Below are 23248 nucleotides of genomic sequence, written 5' to 3' on the forward strand. Positions count from 1 at the left end.
AGAGAGAGAGAGAGAGAGAGAGAGAGAGAGAGAGAGAGAGAGAGATCTTCGTCGAAGCGAATAAGACGCCGGAGTTACTCGATGTTCCGTCTGTTTGTTGTTCAGTAGCCGATGTCTCGTACTGCATCAGCGGTGTTCGCTGAAAAGTATAAGTTAATTTTTCTCACTATCGTACTTCTCTTAAATTTTTATGGTCTTCTCTTAAACTTGTATGGTAGCGCGTGACTTTTGTTAATCGAACGCGACGACGTTCCGAGATGGAACGCGTGCGCCGTCGTACATTTTCTCAAATATGTCTCTCGTGCGCGCTCCATCCTCCCGTGACACATGACATTCGCGACGTTAGTCGACTGCTCGAATCGCAAATCTTATCATCGGGGTGAGGGATCGAAGAGGCAAGCCGGTTGACACGTGTCACGTTCACGCGCTCGCTTCAGGGTTAATAACGGAGGCAAACCACGTTGCTAAGACAATTAAAAACTGATATAAAAAGTTTACTCCTAACAGCTATATTTTTTTCACTGTTCTGCATTCTTTAGGTTTTCTGTTCTCTCTCTCTCTCTCTCTCTCTCTCTCTCTCTCTCTCTTTTCTATCAAACGTCCGATACATACAATTAACGAAAGAGAAAAATGCAGCGCCGTTCATTTCGATGAATTTTATATATATAACGCATCTAGTATATAATTAAAAAATTTATCTTCTGGGAGTTACTAGAAAATTTAATTTTATCAGGTATAGACACGTTGCAGAACTTATTGAAAAGAAGAAATATTGTAACGGCTTTCTTTCTCTTATCGCTCATTATATACTTTCTTTTAAGGTTTATATGTGTCTCCACTTAGTTCTTTTGACCTTGATACAAGTCCTTGATACAATAGTACAGTTGGACCATACTGAAATTGTAATACGGATTATCATGAAACAATAAATTTGACCATTTACCGAATATACGATATAAAAGAACACTCAAACAATTACAATAATTTTTTAGTAGATTCAAACGTACATAACATTTTCCAGTAAATGTATAGTTATTTCAGTTATAATTCTATGTGATCCAAAGTTCCAAAAATTTTGTTGTAATATTTTCTTCGCGTACTTCGCACGTAGACGGTGTGCAACTTATAGTGCAGTTACAAAGATCAGACCTAAAATTCTACTGTTCACGACGGCATCGGTTTTTCGCGGGTGTAAAACCGGCCGCTCATTGCGAAGAGTGGGCGCCGGGCTGATGCGAGAGAGCACGCGCGCGCACACAGCATGCAGCCTCCTTCCCTCCTCTCCGCACCCCGCTGGTGACCCCTCGCGATTCGCACTCCGGATCCCGGTCGCTGCCTACGTGTCCCCCTAGGGCATTTCGCAGCGCGCATGCGCAGCTGCGCGATTATGACGTCATGTACATGACGCCACAACGCCCGATTGGCGGAGCGCGTCGTCGCTTCGTCGTCGTCGTCGTCGTCGCCGCGTAGCTGCGCCACGAGGGGGTCGGGAGCGAGGGGCGAGACTGGCAATGCCACCCGGCAGGGCTGCCGCGGGAGGGAGGATAATAAGCATACGAGGGAGAGAGGAAGAGAGAGAAGGTGAGAGCGAGAGAGAGTAGTAAGGACTCAGAAGCGAAGAGGGCCGAACGCAGCCGAAGCGTCCGCAAGACAGGCGCGCGCGCGAGCTTGAGAAGCTCGGCGAGGGGCAAGCGGGAAGGTAGGATCACAGAGAGAGAGAGAGAGGGAACGAGAGAGAAAGAGAGAGAGAGACACGCAGAGTGGGGAGCAGAGCAAGAGAGATGGCGCTAGTGTTGCTACCAGAGAGGGGTGCGCTACGGTCGTAGCTCGGGTTTTGCCGCCGCATTCTCGAGCGCTCGTCTCTTCGCACGGCAGCCAGGCGAACGAGTGCACGTTCATCGTGTCGCGTATATACGGGGCACGTATGATCCGTTAATTTCGCGTGTTTTGTGTTCGGAAAGAGAGAGAAACAGTACGTTACCACCACACATCGACGACCACGGTCGCGCTCTCGCGTGCGGTGTTGGCGCGCGCGGTAGCCAACGCTGCTCTCGTCGTTCCTTCCTCTCCGTTTCCAGTGCGTGCGACAGTGAGATATATCGGAAGATCGCGGCGTCTCGCTCGGAGCGCGCCGTAATTTCCATCCAGTGACGCAACCTTCTCGTCGCCTTCTTGCCGACGACGACGACGACGACGACGACGACGCTATCTCTCGCGACCGTTCTGGGAACCGTTGGCGTAGTGGCCGTAGAGGCGTAGTAGTACGACGCGAAGTCGTTGGCGAGTCAGGGCGTCGCGCGGTCGTCCTCTCGCGGCTCATGTGCCCGCGAGCCGAGACGGAGTGCGCGCGAGACGGGAGGCACTTGACGTTATCGTTCGACTCGTTGTCGTTATTTCGAGCTGTTTCTCGGACAAGCAGTGCTGTGGAGGAGGCTCGTGTGCGCGGCCAGCATCGATCTTCGCTTCGTTGCGCGGAGTGATACGAGGAGAACGAGCGAGATAGAGCTATAGAGTGAGAGAAAAAGAGAAAGAGAGAGAGAGAGAGAGAGAAAGAGCGAAAGAGAAGAGCGCGCGGAACGTACGCGGTCCTTCGTTTCGTCTCGGCTCTCAGTGTGCGTTGTGTGGCGTAGGAATACGCGGCACGATAGGTCGCGTGAGCGAGCGAGAAGGCGAGATCAAGGTGCACGGACGACGCTGTGAGCGGCGACGAACGGTACGGTGTGCGAAGATACAAGGATACATTGCTATTCGCGAGATAAGGGGAGCCCGGGATTAGACGTACGCGCGCGAAAACAACGCAGTGGATGTGAGTGATAAGCCGCGGCGGGAACAACAACCACTGGTACTGTTACCACCACCACCACCACCACCACTACCACCACTACCACCACTACCACCATCCACCTAGCTAGCTAGCTATCAGCAGCAGCAACTCTTGGAGAGATCGAGTACGTTGCTATCATCTACCAGCTAGAAGATGATGGGCAAGAGGACGCAGTGCTACCTGTGCGACCTGCCCAGGATGCCCTGGGCGATGATAATGGACTTCTCAGAGCCGGTGTGCCGCGGCTGCGTCAACTATGAGGGCGCCGATCGCATCGACCTCGTGCTCGAGTCAGCTAAGCAGCTGAAGAAGGCGCACGGCTTCCAGGACGCGCGGCCCTCCGCCTCCAAGACATATCGCACCGCGGCCGCGCACAGCGAGCACAACGGCGGCGCGAATCTCGACGTGCTGCCGATCCAGAATACCGCCGCCGGCCAAGGCCACTCGCGGCACCACAACATCGCGGCCGGCTACTCGCAGCTGCACCATCGTAACTCCATCACCGAGTTCAACTCGGGCTCGGCCGCGGCCGCCCGCCAGCAGATCGGCCGGCAGCACGAGGAGGGCCACGAGATGGCGAACGGCATGAGAGGCAACAACGTGCGTCTGCCGAGCGCCCATCTGGCGGCCGTAGCGGCGCACCATGTGAGCATGAGCCACAACCGCAGCATGACAGCGCAGCTGAAGCGCGGCATCTCGGCGATCGACGAGGACGAGCACGCCGAGAAGAGGCTCTCTCTGGAGGAACAGCATCCAGTCAGGCCGCCGTTGACGCGCGGCGATTCTCTGCCCGCGGTCAGCCTGGCGGTCAGCTACGTGCAGGACAGGAACAAGGAGAAGCACCCGGTGCGTGCGCCCAGCTTCGAGACCGCGACCACCTTCAAGGCCAACGGTGAGTGAGTTCCTCGTTACTGTTAAGTATTGCTGTTATTGCTGTCGCGCGCGCGACCGACCGGGATGTCCATCCTTTTTTCGCTCCGCCTTGGGTGGGATCCATCGAACGCTTTGAGGCATCTTGTCCACGTTATGACGTCACTCATCCCGTACGTAAAAAACCGTTAGAAATCTGTAAAGTATCGAATGAATAGCGCCCTTGATCGGCGAACGCGGCAATTGTCGATGGCCGTATCGGAAAAAGCGCGAGGAGGGTCCTTGTCGACGCGGATTTTTCGCAGCTCTTTTTTTTGGCAACTCGATGGGAATAACAGAAATTGACTGCACGAGGTATTTACCGTATCGGCAACGCAACCAACGTCTACTGTCGAATCATGACGCGAACGCACGGCCGCCGATCTCGCGCGTAGAGCTACGGGTGACGTGTTACTGCCTTTGTTTACGAATCGCCGACAAGCGAACGCCGTAGAAATCTATTTTTGGAAACGTACGCAGCGTATAGACGATTAAGTAGGAACGCGCGTAAGCCGTTTAGCGGCCACGTCTGCTTCCTTTTTTTTTGTTTCTCTATTCACCGTTCCGGCTTAGAACGAAAAACTTGTTACCGTCGCGCCTTTATCGCGAACTTCTCGCGAAAGTTACCTACGTTCTCGTTGCCGCGATCGATCACATACGCGGACATACGTTTTTTCGCACATAACAAACTCGCTCGCTCGGCCGAGACGTGTGTACGTATGTGTGTGTCTCGTCTTTCGAGACGCCGGCTGCACGTACGCACGCACGCATGCAGGCTAGCTGGGTCGACGTAATTTTTTCGCGGGCGGCGTTCTGGCATTTTTATCGGTCGTCTCTATAAATAGTGAAGAGAGGGGTCTGTGCGCGACTCGCCGTCGTTCCTCGTGGCCATCTGGCGCGGAGAAGGCAACGCCACGCACGCACACGCGTACACACATGTGCATACGTACGCGCGTGCTTGGGAGAGATCGCGTTAAAAGGAAGCTAACGTCCTCCAAGAGCTTCTGCTTTCCTCGCTCCCCGCCAACCCATTCACCCAGCCAGCCATCAGCCCGTCCGTCCGTTCGTTCGTTCGTTCGTCCCTCCCTCTCCTTCGATCGGCGTCCAAACGCGTACAAAAGAGACGTACGTCGAGCACGTGATGGGACGACCAAAAGATACATTCAGTTGCCATGTCGTAACGTCCAATCAGATGACGTCACGGCCGCCGCGCCGTATTTATACTCGATGAATGAGACCGTTGTATGTCCGTGGTCGCCGTGGTCGCCGTCGCTCAATAACTAATCCCGCTCGTGTTCGCGAGATAGGTAGCGAGCGTAGATCGCGCAAATCTTCCCCGCGGAATCCGCGGCACGCGAGCGTCTCGCGGCCGCTGACGTCGCGGCGGCGCGCAGAACGTGAGGGAGATCCGCGAGTCGTTTGACAGGTCCGCCGGTCGCGAGGCACGTCTTCGATAACAACGTTCCTCTCTCTCTCTCTCTCCCCCTTTCTCTCCCCTCTGCGCTCTCTTCGTTAGCCTTATGTGACTCGGGTAATAATTCGGCGATGCCGCGCTCTGACGTAATTAATATCTCACCGACTCCCGCGCGTCAGGAACGCGATACAGAGCGGCGGCGATTAATTGCTCGCATTCTCGTAACGAGTCGCGAAGATCGCGAGCGTTGAACCGGCAGTGCGCGAGTGCGACATCGGCGATAATTGTCTTCGCTTTGACGCCTCTTTCACGTCGTCTCGCGAGCAAGTGTGTGTGTATGCGTGTCGCGAGAGTTCGCTCATTTAGCTTCGTCGGCGGAGCTCGTTTCGTTCTTATTTCACGGCCGGTGCGTTAACGAACGGACGCGCGATGAGTGGCCCTTTTGATCGGTTTTTAATTGCTCGATCGCTCCCCGTTGACAGGTGTTAGTTGGACATTATTGATATTACCGATATTACTCACGATGACATTCGGTTCTCTTCGCTAATTGGGTTAAAGTCAACTTCCTTCCCGAGCCAGGAAGATAATATCGTAGAAAGCGAACACTCTCGGGGTGACGTTGCTTGGGAAAAAAGAGGAGAAAAAAGCGAACGCAATTGTAGTGCTTAAGAGTTCTATTATAGTCTGCCTCTGTGCGCGGTGTGTTCAGCAACGAAAATAATTGAGTAACCAGTGAAAGGAACTTTCTAAGAGGCGTACGCAAACGATGCGTTGAAAAAGCCGTGATTAATTGCATCTAGCGTGACTGCCGCGCGTCAAAGCGGACTCGGGCACGAAGCGCGGAACGACTCGGGGAATTCATTGCCGACGATCACGACGACAGTCGAGTATAATTGACGCGCGTTAACCGACTGACTAAATAAATTCTTCGTGGAAAATAGGAATCTCGAGAGATCGATCTCAGACGACTTGTTAAGCCGCAGAGGTGAATCACGGGATAGGAATCCGAGGGAAGAATCGCGCTACGCGTAATTCATACACTGAAACGAAAGAAACGGTTAATTCAAGAGAATTATAATTGTTTTTTGGTTGTTCTGACGCTGAAATAGCAACATGCATACGAGGTGTCTGTCATTATCATTACGGTAGAATTTAAGGAAAAAAATAGCTTTCTCCGCCATAATTTGCAATACACTAAGAAAAAAGTGATTGAATGAATGAGAATAACAAAATTCGTTCAAGTGAATGTTCAGTCGATCGAACGAATTATATAGTTGTTTGCGATGAGAGAGTTATCAATTGGCTCAATGATCGCGACTTGGTCAGTAGCCATGTCAACGCAACTTATTATTACACTAACGTGCAACTCGTTCAATAAGACACGATATTTCCTTGAACGGGCGGCTGACCGCCAACTTTGTCGGCTCAACTGCTTTTCTCCTTCTCAGTATATAATCATTGCTCTCCATCTGTGTGATCACAGTTACAAGTGCCAAGCACTTTTTTCTCCGTGTGATCGGGGCGCCGACGCGATGCCGCCGGATAAAATGATAGCCGCGGCGACGCGAAGCCAATGCAGATTTTAGTGCACTCGGTTGTTCAATTGTTGACGTCGCACGGCTGTCACAAGATCGTTCGTCGTCGTCACTTTGTAACAAATACCGAGCTGCAGGTTCGCCGCGTTCTCCTCTTGCTCCGGCGCCCTCTCTCTTCTCTTCATCCCGCGTTGCACCGCGTTGCATCGCGCAACTCTCGGCGGCGATGCAGGCCGCGGCGAGACGAAACCGGTCCGAGGTCTCGCTCGCGCTCCCTCCCCGCCCCCCCCCCTCCCCCTCCGTCGTTGCGCGCCGTGACATTTCGCGTCGCGCATCGCGCCGGAATAACTGTAGCGTGCCCCCCTTTTCTTGCTTCGCGCGCGCTGCTTTTCGCCGTATACGCGGCCCATTGACGAAGAGAGCCGCATTACGAACTGACGGCGGCGGCAACGGCGGCGAGAGAAGCACGACGACGTGTATGCGTAATCTAACCTAGCCTAACCTACGTGCCAGTCGGTGACCTTGCTCATCGACCGTTATTTCGACACCGCGGGGCCACTTTCCGATTCGACCTTAACGCCGAGCCTTTCTACAGTTATCGGACCGGTCACTACGGTCCTCGCAAAAAACAAGCTCGTCTTCGAACCGTAATCGCGGCACCTCAACGATGGTGGTCACGCCTCTCGTGCCGTGAGTAACCTCGGCCGGATTTATTTCTGTATAAGTAGGATCTCTGCGGTATCCTTGCTTCTTCTTTGCCAACGTATCGGTATGCAGGATATATTTAATCCTTTGACAACTATCTCTCGTCTCTGCAATCAATTTAGTCATTTTTATCTCTTATATTTTGTTCATTGTTATATTATTTATTTTATTCTCTCTCTCTCTCTCTCTCTCTCTCTCTCATTCAATATCTTACATTTGAAACAAAGGATATTGTAACTCCTGAATAGCGACGAGATACTTACATGTAGTCGCGTTAGTGTACTGCGTTATATGATCATCGATGGCAGAAAGATCCCAATACTCTTACCTCGACAGGTCTCAGAGAACGCGATCCGATAGGAAAACGTGTCTTCTGAGAATGACCGAGGCACAAATTTTCCTACTAGATACAGTCACGCGGTGCGGGATTTATCGGGAAAAATCTGTCGCGATCTTTCCGACACGGGCTGTTGTATTCTCCTCGGGACAATAGGTGTGAAATTTTCTCGCTGACAAATTTCCCGCGCAGTAGAGCGTGACGTCGCGAGGGAGCCGCTTGACACATGTCACCCACGTGTCCGGGGTTAGCGACGTCTGCGACTCGATAACGGGCTCGCCGGCGCTTCTGTAGGTTGGAATCATAGATCATGCGCCGTCTCTCACGTGTGGCCGTCTACAATGTGCGGAGTAAGCTTGACGCAAGTTGGAGCAAGAAATAACAATTCGTTTCGCTTTTACGTCTATAACTCCCTTACACGGGCAGTATATTATCTTTTACTTGAGAGAAACACTTCCGCCGCGTTGGAGTATAGGCGTAAAAACGAAATTATTTTTATTTCTTAATCCAACGTACGCCAAGCTCACTCGGCATATTGTACAGACGACTCCACTGAGAGAACACTCTTCATGCACCTCCCAGATACCGCGTCAATAACGGTGCGTTTGATCATAAATACTTATGAATGTTCTCTGGCGCGCTTCTCGCGAGACGCGAAGGCATCTTACGCGGCGGAGAAAAGAGATAGATCAAACGGGGGCGCGTGTTCGGAACGACGTTTCGCGATCCGCGTCCGTGAGCAATAAATTTTCGAGGGCAACAACCTTGCCGGGATTGAGGGAATTCACGTGAGCACGCGCTCGGGAGTGAGCGCGCGCGCGCGCGGTGTTTTCGCGACACCCGGTGCAGTGACGTAGAACACGAAACAGCTGAGTATACAGAGCGCCGGCGTGCGAGATCTTGTCGCGCGGTCTGATGTCGATAGTTTTTATCTTTTCTTTCTCTTTCTTTCTTCGCGCGTGATAACAGTCGCGTTATCGCTGTTATTCGACGTGTACAGCGCCGTTTCAAACGCGTGGTGCGCTCTTGTAAAAATACTGCGATTACGATCCTGCAAATTGTAATGAGATTCTGCATCGACGATAACGACGATCTAATCTTATCCTGATGACAGATACGGTCGTCACGATGTCCCCCCCCCGGCTCTTATCCCACTTCGAAGGCTCTCTTCCGAGTTGAATTTTCTCACGAGTTCCAAATTTCTGTCGATGTGAGCATTCCACTTTTAGATACCTCAAATGTGTCCATGTTATCAGAAAATTATGCTTTATTCATTCCTCGTTCATATTTTTATACAACATAGACTGTCATGATGGTTTTAATCATCAGTAATCGCAGGCACGCTGTGAGAGAAAACATATTTAAGAAATAAAAAAAATATTTATTCGGCAGCTATACTAACAACATATTGACTTTTCAGCCGAAATTCTTTTACTTAAATAGAATAAAATATTACTTCAAAGTTAAGGTTTTAAGAAAATGCATATTTTCTTATTGCAAGCAAATATGTTAGCACTCGTCCAATAAATATTTTTCACTTCTCATATATCTGTCCCTCAGTGTACCCGAGAAATGCTGAAACTTCATTTTAGACATAAGGTGGGAGTCAAAATGACACGCGCCATATTTTTTTCCTGTCAGAAATCGCTACTTGAAACTGGCAAGTTGAGTACAAGGTTGTTTCGTAAAAATGTATTTTTCTTTCAGTTGATAAGATGTTAAATTTCCATTTTCATTGTTTCACGAAGATTCGCGACTAGTGGAAGATTAACAGACGAAGTTGTACCATCTTAACTTCGCATAAGAAATACACTCTAAAAGGATATAATTTCACGTATTGAGATTGTTTTGCCGACTTGTGTGTCTTTTCACTGTACTTTATTACATATTTTATTACCATCATTTGCCGAGATATTGGCGTGAACATTCAGATGAACGCTGGAAGACCTGTGTGCACACATTGAGCTGGTGACGTGTAGCTGTCGCGATCACTTTTCGTCCACCTCGTACAGCTTGTGTCGCGCGACCTCTTGGACGGTAATGTGTTTAATCGAGATACTCCGTGTGGGGTACGCGTATTTTTGCAGAAAATCGGGACCCATCGTACACGCGCGACTTCCGTAAATATTAGCGGTAGTCCGTAAACGCCTCGTTCTCTGGTTACATCGACGTTGTTATCGTGTGCGCGCGATAGTAACGTTCCGCGAAAGTAACGGGGAAAAAGACGCATCAGTGAGATTTGCTTGTTTTTCCTGTTCAGATTGTTTTTTTTTATCCTTGAGGTTACCGCTTCCGTTTGAGAGATAGCGCGTCCACGGCTACGTACGCGAGTGTTCTGATAAAAATAGAACATTGCTGGCAAAGATCGGGATCTCTGGAAATAAACGCGGATTGTGAGGAGCGGAACGGCTCTGACGCCCGGAGAAATTACGCCGATCTTTGACTCCGGACCGCCGTCCTGATTTGTTGATCTTTCACAATTAATCGCTCGCTAGATTTTTCCGACTCCACACGTGGCTCCGTGTATGTCACTCAATTTACTGCCAGAACACGATAATCGTCGTCGAGTTCACGCGAAGTTCTTGCAATTCGCGCCGATCATGTCGAGATTTAATTCTTGATTCTTTGCATTTTCTGAAGCGACATTTCGCTCGAAAACCGGAATGACAGCTCAGTCGCTGGAATCCGAGTAATTTTTCAGTCACATACACGCAGGAAAGTATCTACTGTACTCAAGTAAATGTTCCTTCACTCAACTATTTTATAAGTTTACTTATCTGTAAGTTTGTCATAATAAAGTTAATCGTAAGCATCGAATTTATTCAAAATACATTCCAAATTCTAACAAACTTAGCATTTTAACCAAGAATATGAAATTAATACAAAAAATTTGTTTACTACACAATCATCTTTCTCTTCGATAAAGTTTTATAACATTCTTGTAAAGAGAATAATAAATTCTTCTTTTGAGTGCACAATAAGTGTTTTCTCAAAGTTCTGATGAACATGAAAACTGTTATTAAAAGAAAATATACGTTGCTGAAGATAATTATTGATTAAACGAAGGGAAGTAAACTGAGCAATTGCATTTTTTCAGCAATAGAATAATATATTTCCATGTGCAGAGTGAGTTTTTCATTCCGTATCGTCGAGTTGGTATTTTCATTCGAAATTGAATAGCGAATCTGATGAGTTTTTCGGTTGTTTCGAGTGGGAGATTCCACTCGAGGGAATTTACAGAGAGAATGAAGTGTCGTTTCCGTGCGTTGGGAGCGTTTTCAAGTCCCGAGAAGATGCGGATCGATAATCCTCGTTGCAGCCACTCGCGCGATCATTGTCGGGATCAGCTTTTCCTCAATGACGAGATCCGGATTTTCCGCGGCGTTACGATCTGCGAATTCGCGCGCGCCCACATGCATCATGTCGGGCCGTCGTCCATCATCGGGGCCCCTATTTACAACGAGCTCTCTCGCGCACTCTGACAGTACCATTTTCCTTAATGGAAACTGAATTTCGCAAATGGAGGTGGCCGCGACACCGCAATCCTTCTTGCCCGTTTGATCCTGTATCGCGCGTCGCAATATAAGCGGCACACGTTCGCCCGAAAAATCACATCGCCTCGATATTCACGTCTGAACCACTGCCAACGACATTATTACCATGTTATTCACTTTGCCGGAAAGAGAAGGAGAAAGAGTGTGCGCGTTTCCGTGTGAATTATGAGCAATCCGAGTCGAATTCATAATGTTTAACCTTGCGATGTGCCTATTCACGTGTCTCCTGCGATTCGCCACGATTTATGAATCGCACGGATAATTTATAATGCGCTCGTTGTCGTATTCAGTATTATTAGCCCAAGCCTCGAACAATAACATTTTCTAGGAGGAAGGAACATTAGTGGTCGCGTTGGCACGCACCGTTGCATTTTCGTCCGAAGTGACACCTGTGAACTCTTCTAAGGTTGACTTTCTTCCAACTTTGGTTAATCTTAACCGATAATCAACTGGCAGAGTGACCATCCGCAAATTTTGATTCCCCCCCTCTCTCTCTCTCACAATTTCTTCTCCAATAACAATCTCCAATCTCTCTTTCTCCAATTTCAGTTTGTTTGTAACTGACAGTTGACTGACAGTTAGGGTTAATCGGAGTTCGGATAAAGTCACCCTAAATAAATATCTCATGTGCTCGATGTCCTCGCGCAGTTCGTCGGATAGGAAATAGCAACGTCAGTTAGATTCACGGAGATGGCTTCGCATCGCCAATTTCATCGTCGGCGCGAAATATCGCGGAGGTAAGCCGGTTGACACGAGTCTCACCGCCCACGCGATTGTTCCAACCATGAACGTAGTATACATGGACCCCGCATACAGCTAGAAAAGTGAAGCCAACATGTAGAAAGAGACCATAGATATAATATACATAGAGTCCGCATACAGTCAGAAAAGCCAATGTGTACAGCCCCTCTGTTCTCTGTTTCTTTCTGCATAAAGTGTGCAATAAGATTTAAGTAAGACTTTTACTTGCCAGTCTAGTCGGGGTGTTGTTACGCTCTATAATATTATGAAAAATGGATGCACGCGTAACAAAAAAGTGACAAAATAAGAAGAAAACTATAGCTCCTCGCTCCTCGCCTCTCATTCTCGCTCTCTTTCTAGATGTTGGCTTCACTCTATTAGATGACAGAACTTAGCGCATTCGGAGTCCATGTATACTATATCCATGATCCTAACGGTTAACATTTCATATTGCGTATTTCATCCGGTCTTCTCTCTCTCTCTCTCTCTCTCTCTCTCTCTCTCTCTCTCGCTGAGAGTTACCTCGGGAAGAGCGACAGAGAAAGAAAGAGCCAACAAGGGAAGAGGGACAGGGATTTTTATACCTTTTCGTACGGATTAACGTACAATAAACGAGTTGTCGAACGAAAGGATCAGCTTTGTGCGTTGGCCGCTGCGCAAAATGCCCGAAATTAAAGCGAACGTGATACGGTCGGTGTTTGCGAGCAATCTCGTTTCGCGAACGTTAAGCACGTACGTTATGTCAGTTAGTTTCCGCGCGGCAACGTCAGCCGTGATCAATCATGCGGCAAGAGCAGATACGGTCTGTCGACTGTTTGACTGGCCGAACGCGCGCGCGAATGCGCTCACGTACGCTACGTGCGAGTCGAAATGAGCGAGAGCAGGAGAGTCACCGGCAATGTCGCCCGTATTCATAATGAAACCTCAAACGCAACGTGCGCGCTGCTACGGTTGTGTATTAAACTAAGCTTGGAATTATTATTATTACAATGATTTTTCCTTTATTGGGTGTTTGTGTTTACATGAATTTGCGCACTAATTGGAGATTTTAACGACGTAGCGCTGGCACGATCAGGCGACAGCTGGAAGCTGTTTTCATACCTAACCTGAATTTGTGGGATATAAATTTTTTTTGTAAACTAAAGTTTATTTTTCTGCGAATAAACGTTATATCGCACAAATAAATATTCAAGTATTTTTTTTTTAATGTAGCCAAAATTACGGATTTGCAAGCAGAATTTCTGATTTGTGGAACCAAATTTGTGTCAAATAAGAATGTTAACACAACCAGACTTTTTCCTTTGTGAAGCGGACGGAACGAATTATCATGCATAATACTCTACGAGTGTTGAGCGATTAATTGGTCAAAATATTCTTAGGTTTTGAAATAATCGGTAAATATCAATAATCAAAATTAATTATACGTCATATATAAAATTACAAACGATTTCATCAATTGGTAAAATAATAATTAACCCAACGTTGTTGATTATACACTGATTATTAAACAACTTCACCGATCGACAAAATATTTATGATTTTACACATGGCATTATTGATTGATTGACATATTGATTGATTTCGATTATTGATTCGTCGATTATTTCAGTCGAAGCAAATTGTAATCGATTTATGCTTAACATTGACTACGAATTCGACGTGCCGAGTAAGCAGTACTTTTTCTCCGTTCGGAAAAATCGCTGAAACGATTGCACTTTTTATCGAGAGATCGCGATTAGCGAGATTTCCGGGGAATCAGCAGGATTCGTTTCGCAGCGTGAGATTAATCAAATACGGATCTCTAGATTGCGAGAGAGAGGGCGAGGGGGAGGGGAGGATATACGGGCGCTTGGAAACGCGCTGCTACTACGAGTTACGATAGTAGAGAGCGCGTAGTAACGAGAGACAAGGACGGATAGACACATTGATAGTGGCTCGACGAATCGCGTTTCGCAATGATCGTCGACACGCATCGCGAGCTCGCTCGACTACACTCGATCGATCGCGTACAGATAGCCACTTCGCTCTCTCGTCCTACGTCATCGGGACGAGTTTCACGTACGTGGTACGTACATACATACGTACGTATATACGAACCTAACGTGCGTGTGTACACACGACAAGCATAAATGCGCATATCGACGAACGACGTGCCTGGAGGGATCGTACTTTCGAAACAAGGCCACTATAGAGCCGATCAGCAGCAGCAGCAGCAGCCGACAGAGCAATACACGAAGTCGTGCCAGGGACGTGGCGAGTACTCGCGTGAAAATCATTACTAAAAATAACATGAATGAGGAGAAAAATGACGCGATCGATTCGTTACTAACTGAATCTACACTGAGGAAAAAAGTTTCGTGTCCAGTGTAATTGCGCAGCGAAACGATTACAATCTGGAGAATCCACCTTTGTGATTGGTGCTGATACAATATTATTGATAATAATTTTATGTTATATGTATATAGTATATCACTATTGCTATTTTTTCTCTTGGAACAACAAAAAACATGATTGGCGCCAAAAGTGACGATACTTTGTAGTGAGATTATTTGTTCTTTCAATTTTTCTGCTATCTTTTTTCTCAGTGTGAGATTGTAATAATAGTACCAATGCACACATTTTTATTGTTTTGGTCTTTTAATACGAGTATATATTTTAGGCTCTCAATATAAAATATATATTGAACATGTATTGAATAAATATTTTTTATGTTCGAGATTTAGGTATTCATATTTAAAGATTAAAACAATAAGAATATCCGAAATTAGGAGGGTATCCGGAGATTGGTATTTTTGCCAGGCGAGAATATGATGACAACGTGTTTCAATTGGGAACACCCGGTGTACACAGGCGAGAGCGATAACGCTCTCAGCGAGGAGAGATCGAATAATTTGCATACTCGAGGATATCTCAAAGGAGTTCAGGGATTAAGCTCCTTCCACACGAGCGATAATGTTAGCGGACGATATATATATCAGGATCGGCATCTTCTCGAGGATTTCAATCTTGACACGTGTTACGGAGTTGCACTTTATATCGTTGACAATTGAGGAGGAAGTTGTTGCGTGACGCGCATTTGAAGTCACCGCCTAGTAGTGAGTCACACACAGCGGGAGCGCAATAAAATTTTACGTTCACCTCAACGATACGAACATCGAACGTAAACATGTGTCGTAACAAATGCGTTTCCCGCGACTGCTCTGTTGATAGATAGAAATCGTGCGATACCGTTATGCGCCTCTATTAACCTGCGTGGATAAACGTTTGCTCGCATAACGATGCGTTCCTTTCGTCGAAACCGTTCTGTGACACACCCGGACGTGTGCGATCTTTTGCGCCTTTAGCGCGCAATTTCGCAAGGAGCGCCGCGCTCCACGACACGCGTGCTCCACGCTTCAATTCTTGGGTTAGCGACACTTGATATCGCCACGGGTAGACCGTTTACCCTGAGGGCTGAGTTCTTTGCTAAGCGAGGCGACATCAAATACGGACTATCTCGAGACAAACAGACCTGAGCGGAAGTTTGCCGAGCAATCAGCCAGTGAGGAGAAATCTGTCCGTACGTCTGTCTGCTGACATCGAGATGAAAGAATAACATGCAATTACCAGAAAATGATTATGAAAAATGCAGCTAAGAAGGGGAAAAAACTCGGAAGAAAACACAGGTCGCGCGAGCGGCTTGTCCGAATGTATCGATTATTTTCGCCTCTCGACCTTTCGACCACGTGACCTATCTTACGCGATCAAGCCCGAGCGTTGTAACCAATCCAACCAGATGATGATGACGATCTTCAGCAGGACCACCTAATGTGACCGACGCAAGCTGCAGAAGCGCAAGGTGCGCGTTACAACGCGCGACAGCCGTGCTGCCGGCAAATCGCGCGAGCTTGGCACGGCCCTGATCGAGTGTGACTAAGCCGGGGCCGCCTACGTGTGTGATGCGATGTGTTGGTTACGGAGAGGCGCACACGCGTTTTCCCTCGCGCTCCTTCTTTTTCATTCTCTCTCTCTCTCTCTCTCTCTCTCTCTCTCTCTCTCTCTCTCTCACGCCTCCTCCGTCCTCTCACGTCGCCCTCCTTATCTCACCGCTCCGATCCGTTTCTCTCACTCGCTCGCTTACTCCAGCGTGTGCTACTCACACTCGTCGTCCTCTTCCTCGCGCGATCTCCGGGATAGAGAGACGCGCGTCTCTCGTCGTATCGGAGCCGTCACGGAAAAGTACCGGTCACACGTCTACCCAGTGGCACTCGATCGTGTTATCTCTTTCTCTCGCTCTCCGTTTTTCCCTCCTCCTCCTCCTCCTCCTCCTCCCCCAGCTTCTCCCTCTGTCTTCCTTGCTCTATCTGCTCCGCGTGTGCCGTAGGCGAGGCCTCGATGACTCGCGTACGTACACACCGGAGTAACTCCTTGACGTCCGAAGAACTGGGACGGGGCTGAGGCGGGGAGGGGCAGCGGGGGAGGATCGCGTATCCGCACGCGGGATTGCGTGTCACCGCGCGAACAGCCGTGACCGAATGATTCTTCCCGCTAGTGCGGGCAATAAGTTGGCCGTCGTTGTTGTTGTCGTTCTTCTTTCGTCTGTCTCGCTCACGCCCGGGATCTCTTCACCAACTTTTTGCTTTGCCAGAAAGAGAGAGAGAGAGAGAGAGAGAGGGAGGAGAGAGGAGAGAGAGAGAGAGAGAGAGGGAGGAGAGAGAGAGAGAGAAGGAAAGAGAAAGAAACGTGTCGATGTATATTCGTTGCTGCGTGACGCTGCACGTCGATGAGATATGTAGGCTGCGTGTATTTTAGCTCCGTAGTTAAAAATAGTATCGACGGACGTGGATGACGTTTTCCCAAGAGAGATAGACGGAGAGGATGAGAGCAAGAAGGGGATGGAGAGGTCGGGTGAAGAGAAAAAGATCCTTATCGTAATGATTTTCCTTTCCTCACGCGTATTATCGTCGACGCGCTTCCTCCTTCTCCGCCTCTTGACGAATTGACGCCAGAATCCGTGACGTGGCTGCAACGTGCATTTTTCCGGGACACGTTATTCGAGTCTTTGTGTCGACGCGACTCGTGACATTTCCGTCTCTACGTCGCCATATTTCCGCGATTATTCGCGCAGCGTGCGTATCTACGATCATTTTCAGTCGATCGCGTTGGTCTCCCGAAATTGGATCAAGCGTTTCAAGCGAACGGTAATTAAGTGCGACGCGCGCCAGCTATAGGCCTGTTCTTTTTCGCTGCACTGCTGAGAACTGGTGCAATAAGTTAAGGCGAGACACATATATGTTTCCTCACTTTAATTTATTGCACCAATTCAGCAGTGCAGCGAAAAAGAACAGGCCTATTGATGCAATCGCCACGTGTGCTCTTTCTGCGGGCGATATGTATGAAATTCGAAGAACGCGCTCTAAGCAAACGTAACATACGCGCAACATTGTCAAATATGAGTAAACGATACCTATGTGGTACGCGCGATAACGGTCTCGTGTACGGTATTCACCGCTAGACAAACGAGAGCCGGTTTATCAGACATGCGCGCGTTATTAAGCTCGAAAGTCAAACACGCGTAGCATCATCAAGATCCGGTTTATCTCGGTGCGTCATATTTTTACGCGGTATCTGAAAAATTCCGAGACAACTGTACAACGGTACGACGTGATATGATACGCGGCCGTCGTTTGGGGGGGGGGGTTCCCCGATGGTCGGCCTCGACTTCCTGGAAATATTTCGAATGTATCGCGTTAACGAGTAACGACCGGCGTACGTGAGCGGAAATCGCGTTTGTCGAGGCTGCGGGGACAACCGGGTGTCGAGAGACGCGCGGCGCGTTCGTGCGTACACAAAAGACGCGCAGTGCGCGCCAAATGCGCGTAATTGCAGCGAGAGTATTCCGCTCGCTTGCGACGAATCGCGACTGGCGAGATTAGAGCGGAATAGCGAGTAGCGGCGGTACGGCGAGACGCGTAACGAATAGTGCGAATCAAAACAGGAGGAAAACAAGAGAAAAAAGTCGATTGCAAAGAGAGAGAGAGAGAGAGAGAGAGAGAGGCCAAGTAAAGAAAAAAAGATCCTTATCGTAATAATTTTCCTCTTTCGCGTATTATCCTCGACATTTCTCTTTCCTCTTCTCCTTTTTTCTCGCGAACTTAAATCCGACAAAGTTGTCTTGCTCGCTTTATTATGTGTTTATTTTTCCGTGATTCAGAGACAAATTCTCTCTGCGACTTAAGGAGAGGTTTACATCGCCGTAAAATATCAAGGATATTTTTTCAAAGAAATGAATAAAGGTGTCAATGTAGGGGTTTGGTGATATTTTATTTATTACTGTGTGTCAACTACGGAAATATTATTTTTTTTGTACTAAGTTGCGGTGTCGCCGCACGCCTCTAACTAGCAAACAATATTAGCTTGTGTAATCATTTCAAACAAACGAGACAAGGGAATTGAAAAATTGTGTTAAATTTATTGCAGGATGAATCTTTGTTACATGCAGAAAATCAAAATCGAACACGATACTTCGAAATTACATGTCACTTTTCTTCTTTCTCTTTTCTTCTTATTTAGTCTTTCGGGGAAAATATCAATTCTAGGAATTTTCCAAAAGATTTTAGTTTATCCTCTCCGGTTCCGTTTACCCCTGTTTGAAATTGATCGAAACCCACTGTTTTGAAATGTTTTTGTAATTAAAATCGTGATAAATATGATCAGAATTCTATATTGATATTTTTATCGATTAAAAAAAGTCGTGAGAATCCTCAGTTGTCCTTCTATTTAAAACAGAACCTGTCCTTAATCGGATTCATAAAGTGCATCGAGTGTGACGATCGGCGCGTGGTCGAAGAACAATGACAATACGACGCAGTAACGTACGGTAACGTGTCTGTCATGATGATGTACGCGTCGTCGTCATCATGACAGTCGTCATGCGTGCCATGTGCACGCGGTATGCGTGTTAATCATTTCGACTACTTCTCTGAACGACTCACCGGGTAAACATTACCGAAATACACAAGCCTCGTGACAGTTTGTGCTCACAACTGTCGTGGATAAGGTTGACCTTTTCGGTACACGTAATGATAACGAGGACGATTATGAAAGTGAGGCAGAGCCCTGATAAGCGAAATTGAGCTCACTGATAGCGATGATATAACGATATAATTCTTTGTCGAGGAGAAGCGCGTGTATCGTAATTTGTCGCGTGGAGAATCGACGGAAACCAGCCACCTTCTTCTCGTGCCTTGTCTCCTCGACCCCACAGACTTCTGTATACTAAGGGAGAGGGGGGCAAATAGTGACAGTTTAAATTTCTCCTATATTTCCCGCATCTATGCTACTACCACCGTCAATAGCGAATAAGTTCTCGAACATCTAATCATCTTTGAAAAAAAAAACAAACTGCTAAGCCAAACATAGCTAATAAGGAAGCCTAAAATTTTAGCTTTATGAAACAAGATAAAACCTGAATCTTATTCGGGTATTTCTACTTAGATTGTTTTGACTCTCGAACCCCTAAATAAGATTTTACCTGTTCAGCGTCGTACGATATGTGATTTAACTTCTATATCAATTCGTTTATTGTTTGAAGTGATTTAAAAGAAAAAACAACTCCTGGGACAAAGAGTGACAAATTTTAAATAATGTTACTTGATTTATTCAGTGTTAGTTGAATTGCATTTATTCCCATTTATTTTATTGGGTGTAAATGCCATTAAACTAGGTTTAAATACAGAAAATATTATTAAATAATTAATAAATAATTTGAAAATCCAAAAGCGCGTCATTTCACCAGAACTAGATTTTATATATCATTTGTTTTAATAAAATTCGTACATAGGGCGGTAAAAGAAATTATATTTTAATTTTTAGTTAGTCACACATCGTCAAAAGAGAGACTGAATGGAAGTTCGTGAGTTTTCCATGATTGTCATCATTTGCCCCACGCTGGGGCAAATAGTGACAAAATGCAGATTTTAGTTTCTATAAAAATTTTGTTATTCCATATGACTTATGGGTCTTGTACTTAAGTTTTTCGTATAATTGAAGGTGGAAAGTATCGTTTTAGTAAAACGTCCGATCTCGACAACTTGAAAATAGCTTACACGAGGGAGAAAAAAAATCCATCACTATTTGCTCCACTCTCCTTTACTATATTGCTAACTCCCTATGATCGGCCTGTAGAAAAGTGAGGCAAAATTTTAACGTAGCGCGAATAGAGGCAGCCATCTTTATTAAGGCAAAATTTAGTATATGGGATGCCTTAACAAAAATGGCCGTCACTTTTTGCCTCAGCTACTAGGGAGTTAGTCTAATAGTATATAGAAGTCTGTGTATGACCTTTGTTATAGAAAGTTTGTCATAAGGGTGGATTAGTTAGCACTCCTGATGGTCTCGTGAAATCGATAGTCGCGACCCGGAAAGATTCGCTCGAGAGAGGGATTGATCTGGATTTATTTCCACGCGAAGCATACATTTTTATCGGACTTCTGTTTGAATATGCGGAGGGAACGTCATTGAAAATATCTCGACACCTGTCAGAAATGAATGACTGTTTATGAAGAAGAGCAGCAATCGAGGTGGAAATTGATTTGATTGCGTGCGATGCTGACGACTCGCGAATTCCTTCGTTTGTTGTGAGACGATCCCGGTGGAAATCTCGACTCAAGGTCCGCGTCAGAGAAAATCGCCCGCCGTCTTCTGACGTAATGTGACGCGCGGGCGCAGACAACGATTCACTTATATTCCACCTCGCTCCCGCTCCTCGCAATCGTTTCTCGCTCGTACCATTATCGGCGCCGCAGCGAGACGACAATTTATTTTTGCTCGCGAAGCGCAATGAAGTCATTGCGCTACAAAGGCGGCGATTATTGCACGCAGAGTAACATTCCACGCAGATTGCGCACCGCAAAAAGTGCAAGCGCGCAAGGACAATCCGAGCTCGCGGAGTAAAGGCCGATCTTGCAGCGCGGCGTATTTAACCTCGCTGTATCTCCGTCTCGCACCAATTTAAAATAGAATCACATGAGATCAATAGGTTTGCACTTATTCGGGCGGATTTCTCAATGAAACTTTGATCTTAAATTTTTTATTTAAAAGTTGAAACTTTAATATTTTATTGTAACATTCTCCCCATTGAGGTATTGCCGATGCTTTGCTACCCTGAGACGTATAGTTGTCTCTGCTATGTATAGAGGAATATGTATTTTTTTCATAGCGTCAATATGAGAAGTGAAAAATTTCATTGAATTTATTTTAACTTTATTTTGAGAAACGTGTATCTGATTGTTGTTACGTTTTCAGGTTCGTACGTCGGACCATCCATCCCGTTGGCACCGGCTAATGTTGCGGCTAACGGTGGAGGATCACCTCTTCGTCCTAGGACGAGTCCTCCTCCGCCGCCACCGCCAGCACAGGAAAACGCCAATGATAATTCGCAATCCAATCATCATCAGGTACGCGTTAATGTTAATTATTTATTTGTTTAGTTATCTATGCTGGAAGCTCCTTGTGTATCATACAATGACTGTTAAAATTTGAAAAATAGCAATAGCAATTAGTAATAATCATAAACAAAATGTATGATATGTATTATATTTATAGTGTTATTATTATAATACCTGTGTTACTAATTATGATTATTAGATGCTGATAGAACTAATTGTTCTGATAATACGTTATTTCTACATCGTTGAAAAATATCTGCTGAGATAAATCAGTTACGAAGTCTTAACACAACAATGGCACTTGTTATGTCTTCAGGGTTCAGCGAACGGGCCGTCACCGATGGCCGCTTTGATGTCAGTCGCCGACAATCTGACATCTCCAGAGCCAGTGCCACAGCCGCCGAACAATCCCAGTCCCACCAGCAGAAGTCCGCCAACCACGGCTGCGAATGCTCAACAGCGTAGCGCTTCTAGAGGCTCTCAGCACAGCCCGAACAGTTCAGGTAAATTGACCCGTTTCGATTAAACATCCTGGATTGAGATGTCGACAAGGTCGGAGTGTAATGATCAACGTTGCGTGCCTTGGTGATTCGCAGGTTCGGGCAGACGGTCCAGTAGTTCCAGGCAGGTGTCGTCGACGACTGTCACGACATCCTCTGAGGGCGCAGTTGCCCAAGCTGCTGGCGCCGAGCCGGTCTCAGCGCCTACTTTGAAATGTACGCTGTGTCAGGAACGCTTGGAGGACACGCACTTTGTTCAGTGTCCTAGCGTGCCGCACCACAAGTTCTGCTTCCCCTGCAGTCGGGAGAGCATAAAGAGACAGGGAGCCGGCTCAGAGGTGAGTATTTCATCATGTTTTTCTAAATGTAGATAAACGTAGATATGCGTTTTTCTATGTATCTTTCCGAGAAAGTAACGAGATATACGCGTCAGCGATACTCAATCGCATCGCTGTGTCCGGTTGTGATTAAGTAACGATCGTGGCATGAGTATCTGGTGATAGGATAGATCTGTTCTTTATAACTGCACCAACTTGCATTGTCTGCACTTAAGATAAAGCAGATATATTAGGCTTCAAGATTGTCTTTGAAGTGTTTTTCTATAGAAGAATACACATTATGTTTGTCACTTCTATTTAGAAGATACTTTGTTTTCATATCATTACTTGGTGAATGTTTATGAGGAGAGGCTTTTGAATCAGTCTATTATGTGAATAACTCTCTTGATAGGTTATATAACAATTGTGTGATATACTTGACATTTGATAGAGGAGAGAAGAAAGTAGAAATGTTGCAAGATAGCTCAGATGGTGCAGCTATGGAGAAGGAATTCACAGTGACTCGCGCGAAAGGTGGTTTCCTGACACACGTCCGTCGAGCGAGGTGTTCTCCGGCGACGACCGTTACATTCTTCACGTGTTGTGTTGCAGGTTTATTGTCCGAGTGGTGAGAAGTGCCCGCTGGCCAACAGTCAGGTGCCATGGGCCTTTATGCAGGGTGAGATCGCCACCATACTCGGCGAGGACACCCCGGGCTCCGCGCTCAAGGTCAAGAAGGAGAGAGAAACTTAAGGGAGCCTCATGATGTCGATTCAGGGCTCAAATTTTCCGACCTCCGTTTAAAGAGGGGGTCTGTTAAACTGGTGGAAACCGTGAAGGTTTTGCCGAACGCTTTTGGTAACGGTGATAAGAAAAAAAATGAAGACACCGTTGGCCACGCGTGAGGCCAACGGAAACGACTCGAGCCAAAGACGTTGTCTGGTGCGATATGGATTCTCACAAAGTTGTTGACGTTGTCGATAT

At 46.9% G+C, this 23248-nt stretch overlaps 2 protein-coding genes across 2 annotated transcripts in view; both read left to right on the forward strand.

Moving 5' to 3' along the window:
* LOC116851725 (serine-rich adhesin for platelets-like) overlaps window positions 1-23248 on the forward strand; it is a 93134-nt gene that overhangs the window by 48171 nt on the left and 21715 nt on the right. The window lies entirely within an intron of this gene.
* On the forward strand, window positions 1406-23242 carry LOC116851728 (interferon regulatory factor 2-binding protein-like B). Its single transcript, XM_032831447.1, has 5 exons — window positions 1406-3716; window positions 21305-21456; window positions 21764-21950; window positions 22044-22285; window positions 22877-23242. Exons 1-5 carry the CDS (start codon window positions 2978-2980, stop codon window positions 23015-23017), a joined length of 1461 nt encoding a protein of 486 aa, XP_032687338.1. The 5' UTR covers window positions 1406-2977; the 3' UTR covers window positions 23018-23242.

Source organism: Odontomachus brunneus, unplaced genomic scaffold, assembly GCF_010583005.1.
Source record: "Odontomachus brunneus isolate Ranch 3 - 2012 unplaced genomic scaffold, Obru_v1 Obru_scaffold_188, whole genome shotgun sequence".
In the NCBI taxonomy this organism is placed as follows: domain Eukaryota; kingdom Metazoa; phylum Arthropoda; class Insecta; order Hymenoptera; family Formicidae; genus Odontomachus; species Odontomachus brunneus.

Bases quoted from the DNA above. Each gene is read 5' to 3' on its own strand.
- LOC116851728 (XM_032831447.1), top strand. From the start codon at position 2,978: ATGATGGGCAAGAGGACGCAGTGCTACCTGTGCGACCTGCCCAGGATG. The intron at 3,717-21,304 runs GTGAGTGAGTTC...TTACGTTTTCAG, and splicing joins GACCACCTTCAAGGCCAACG to GTTCGTACGTCGGACCATCC. The intron at 21,951-22,043 runs GTAAATTGACCC...GGTGATTCGCAG, and splicing joins GCACAGCCCGAACAGTTCAG to GTTCGGGCAGACGGTCCAGT.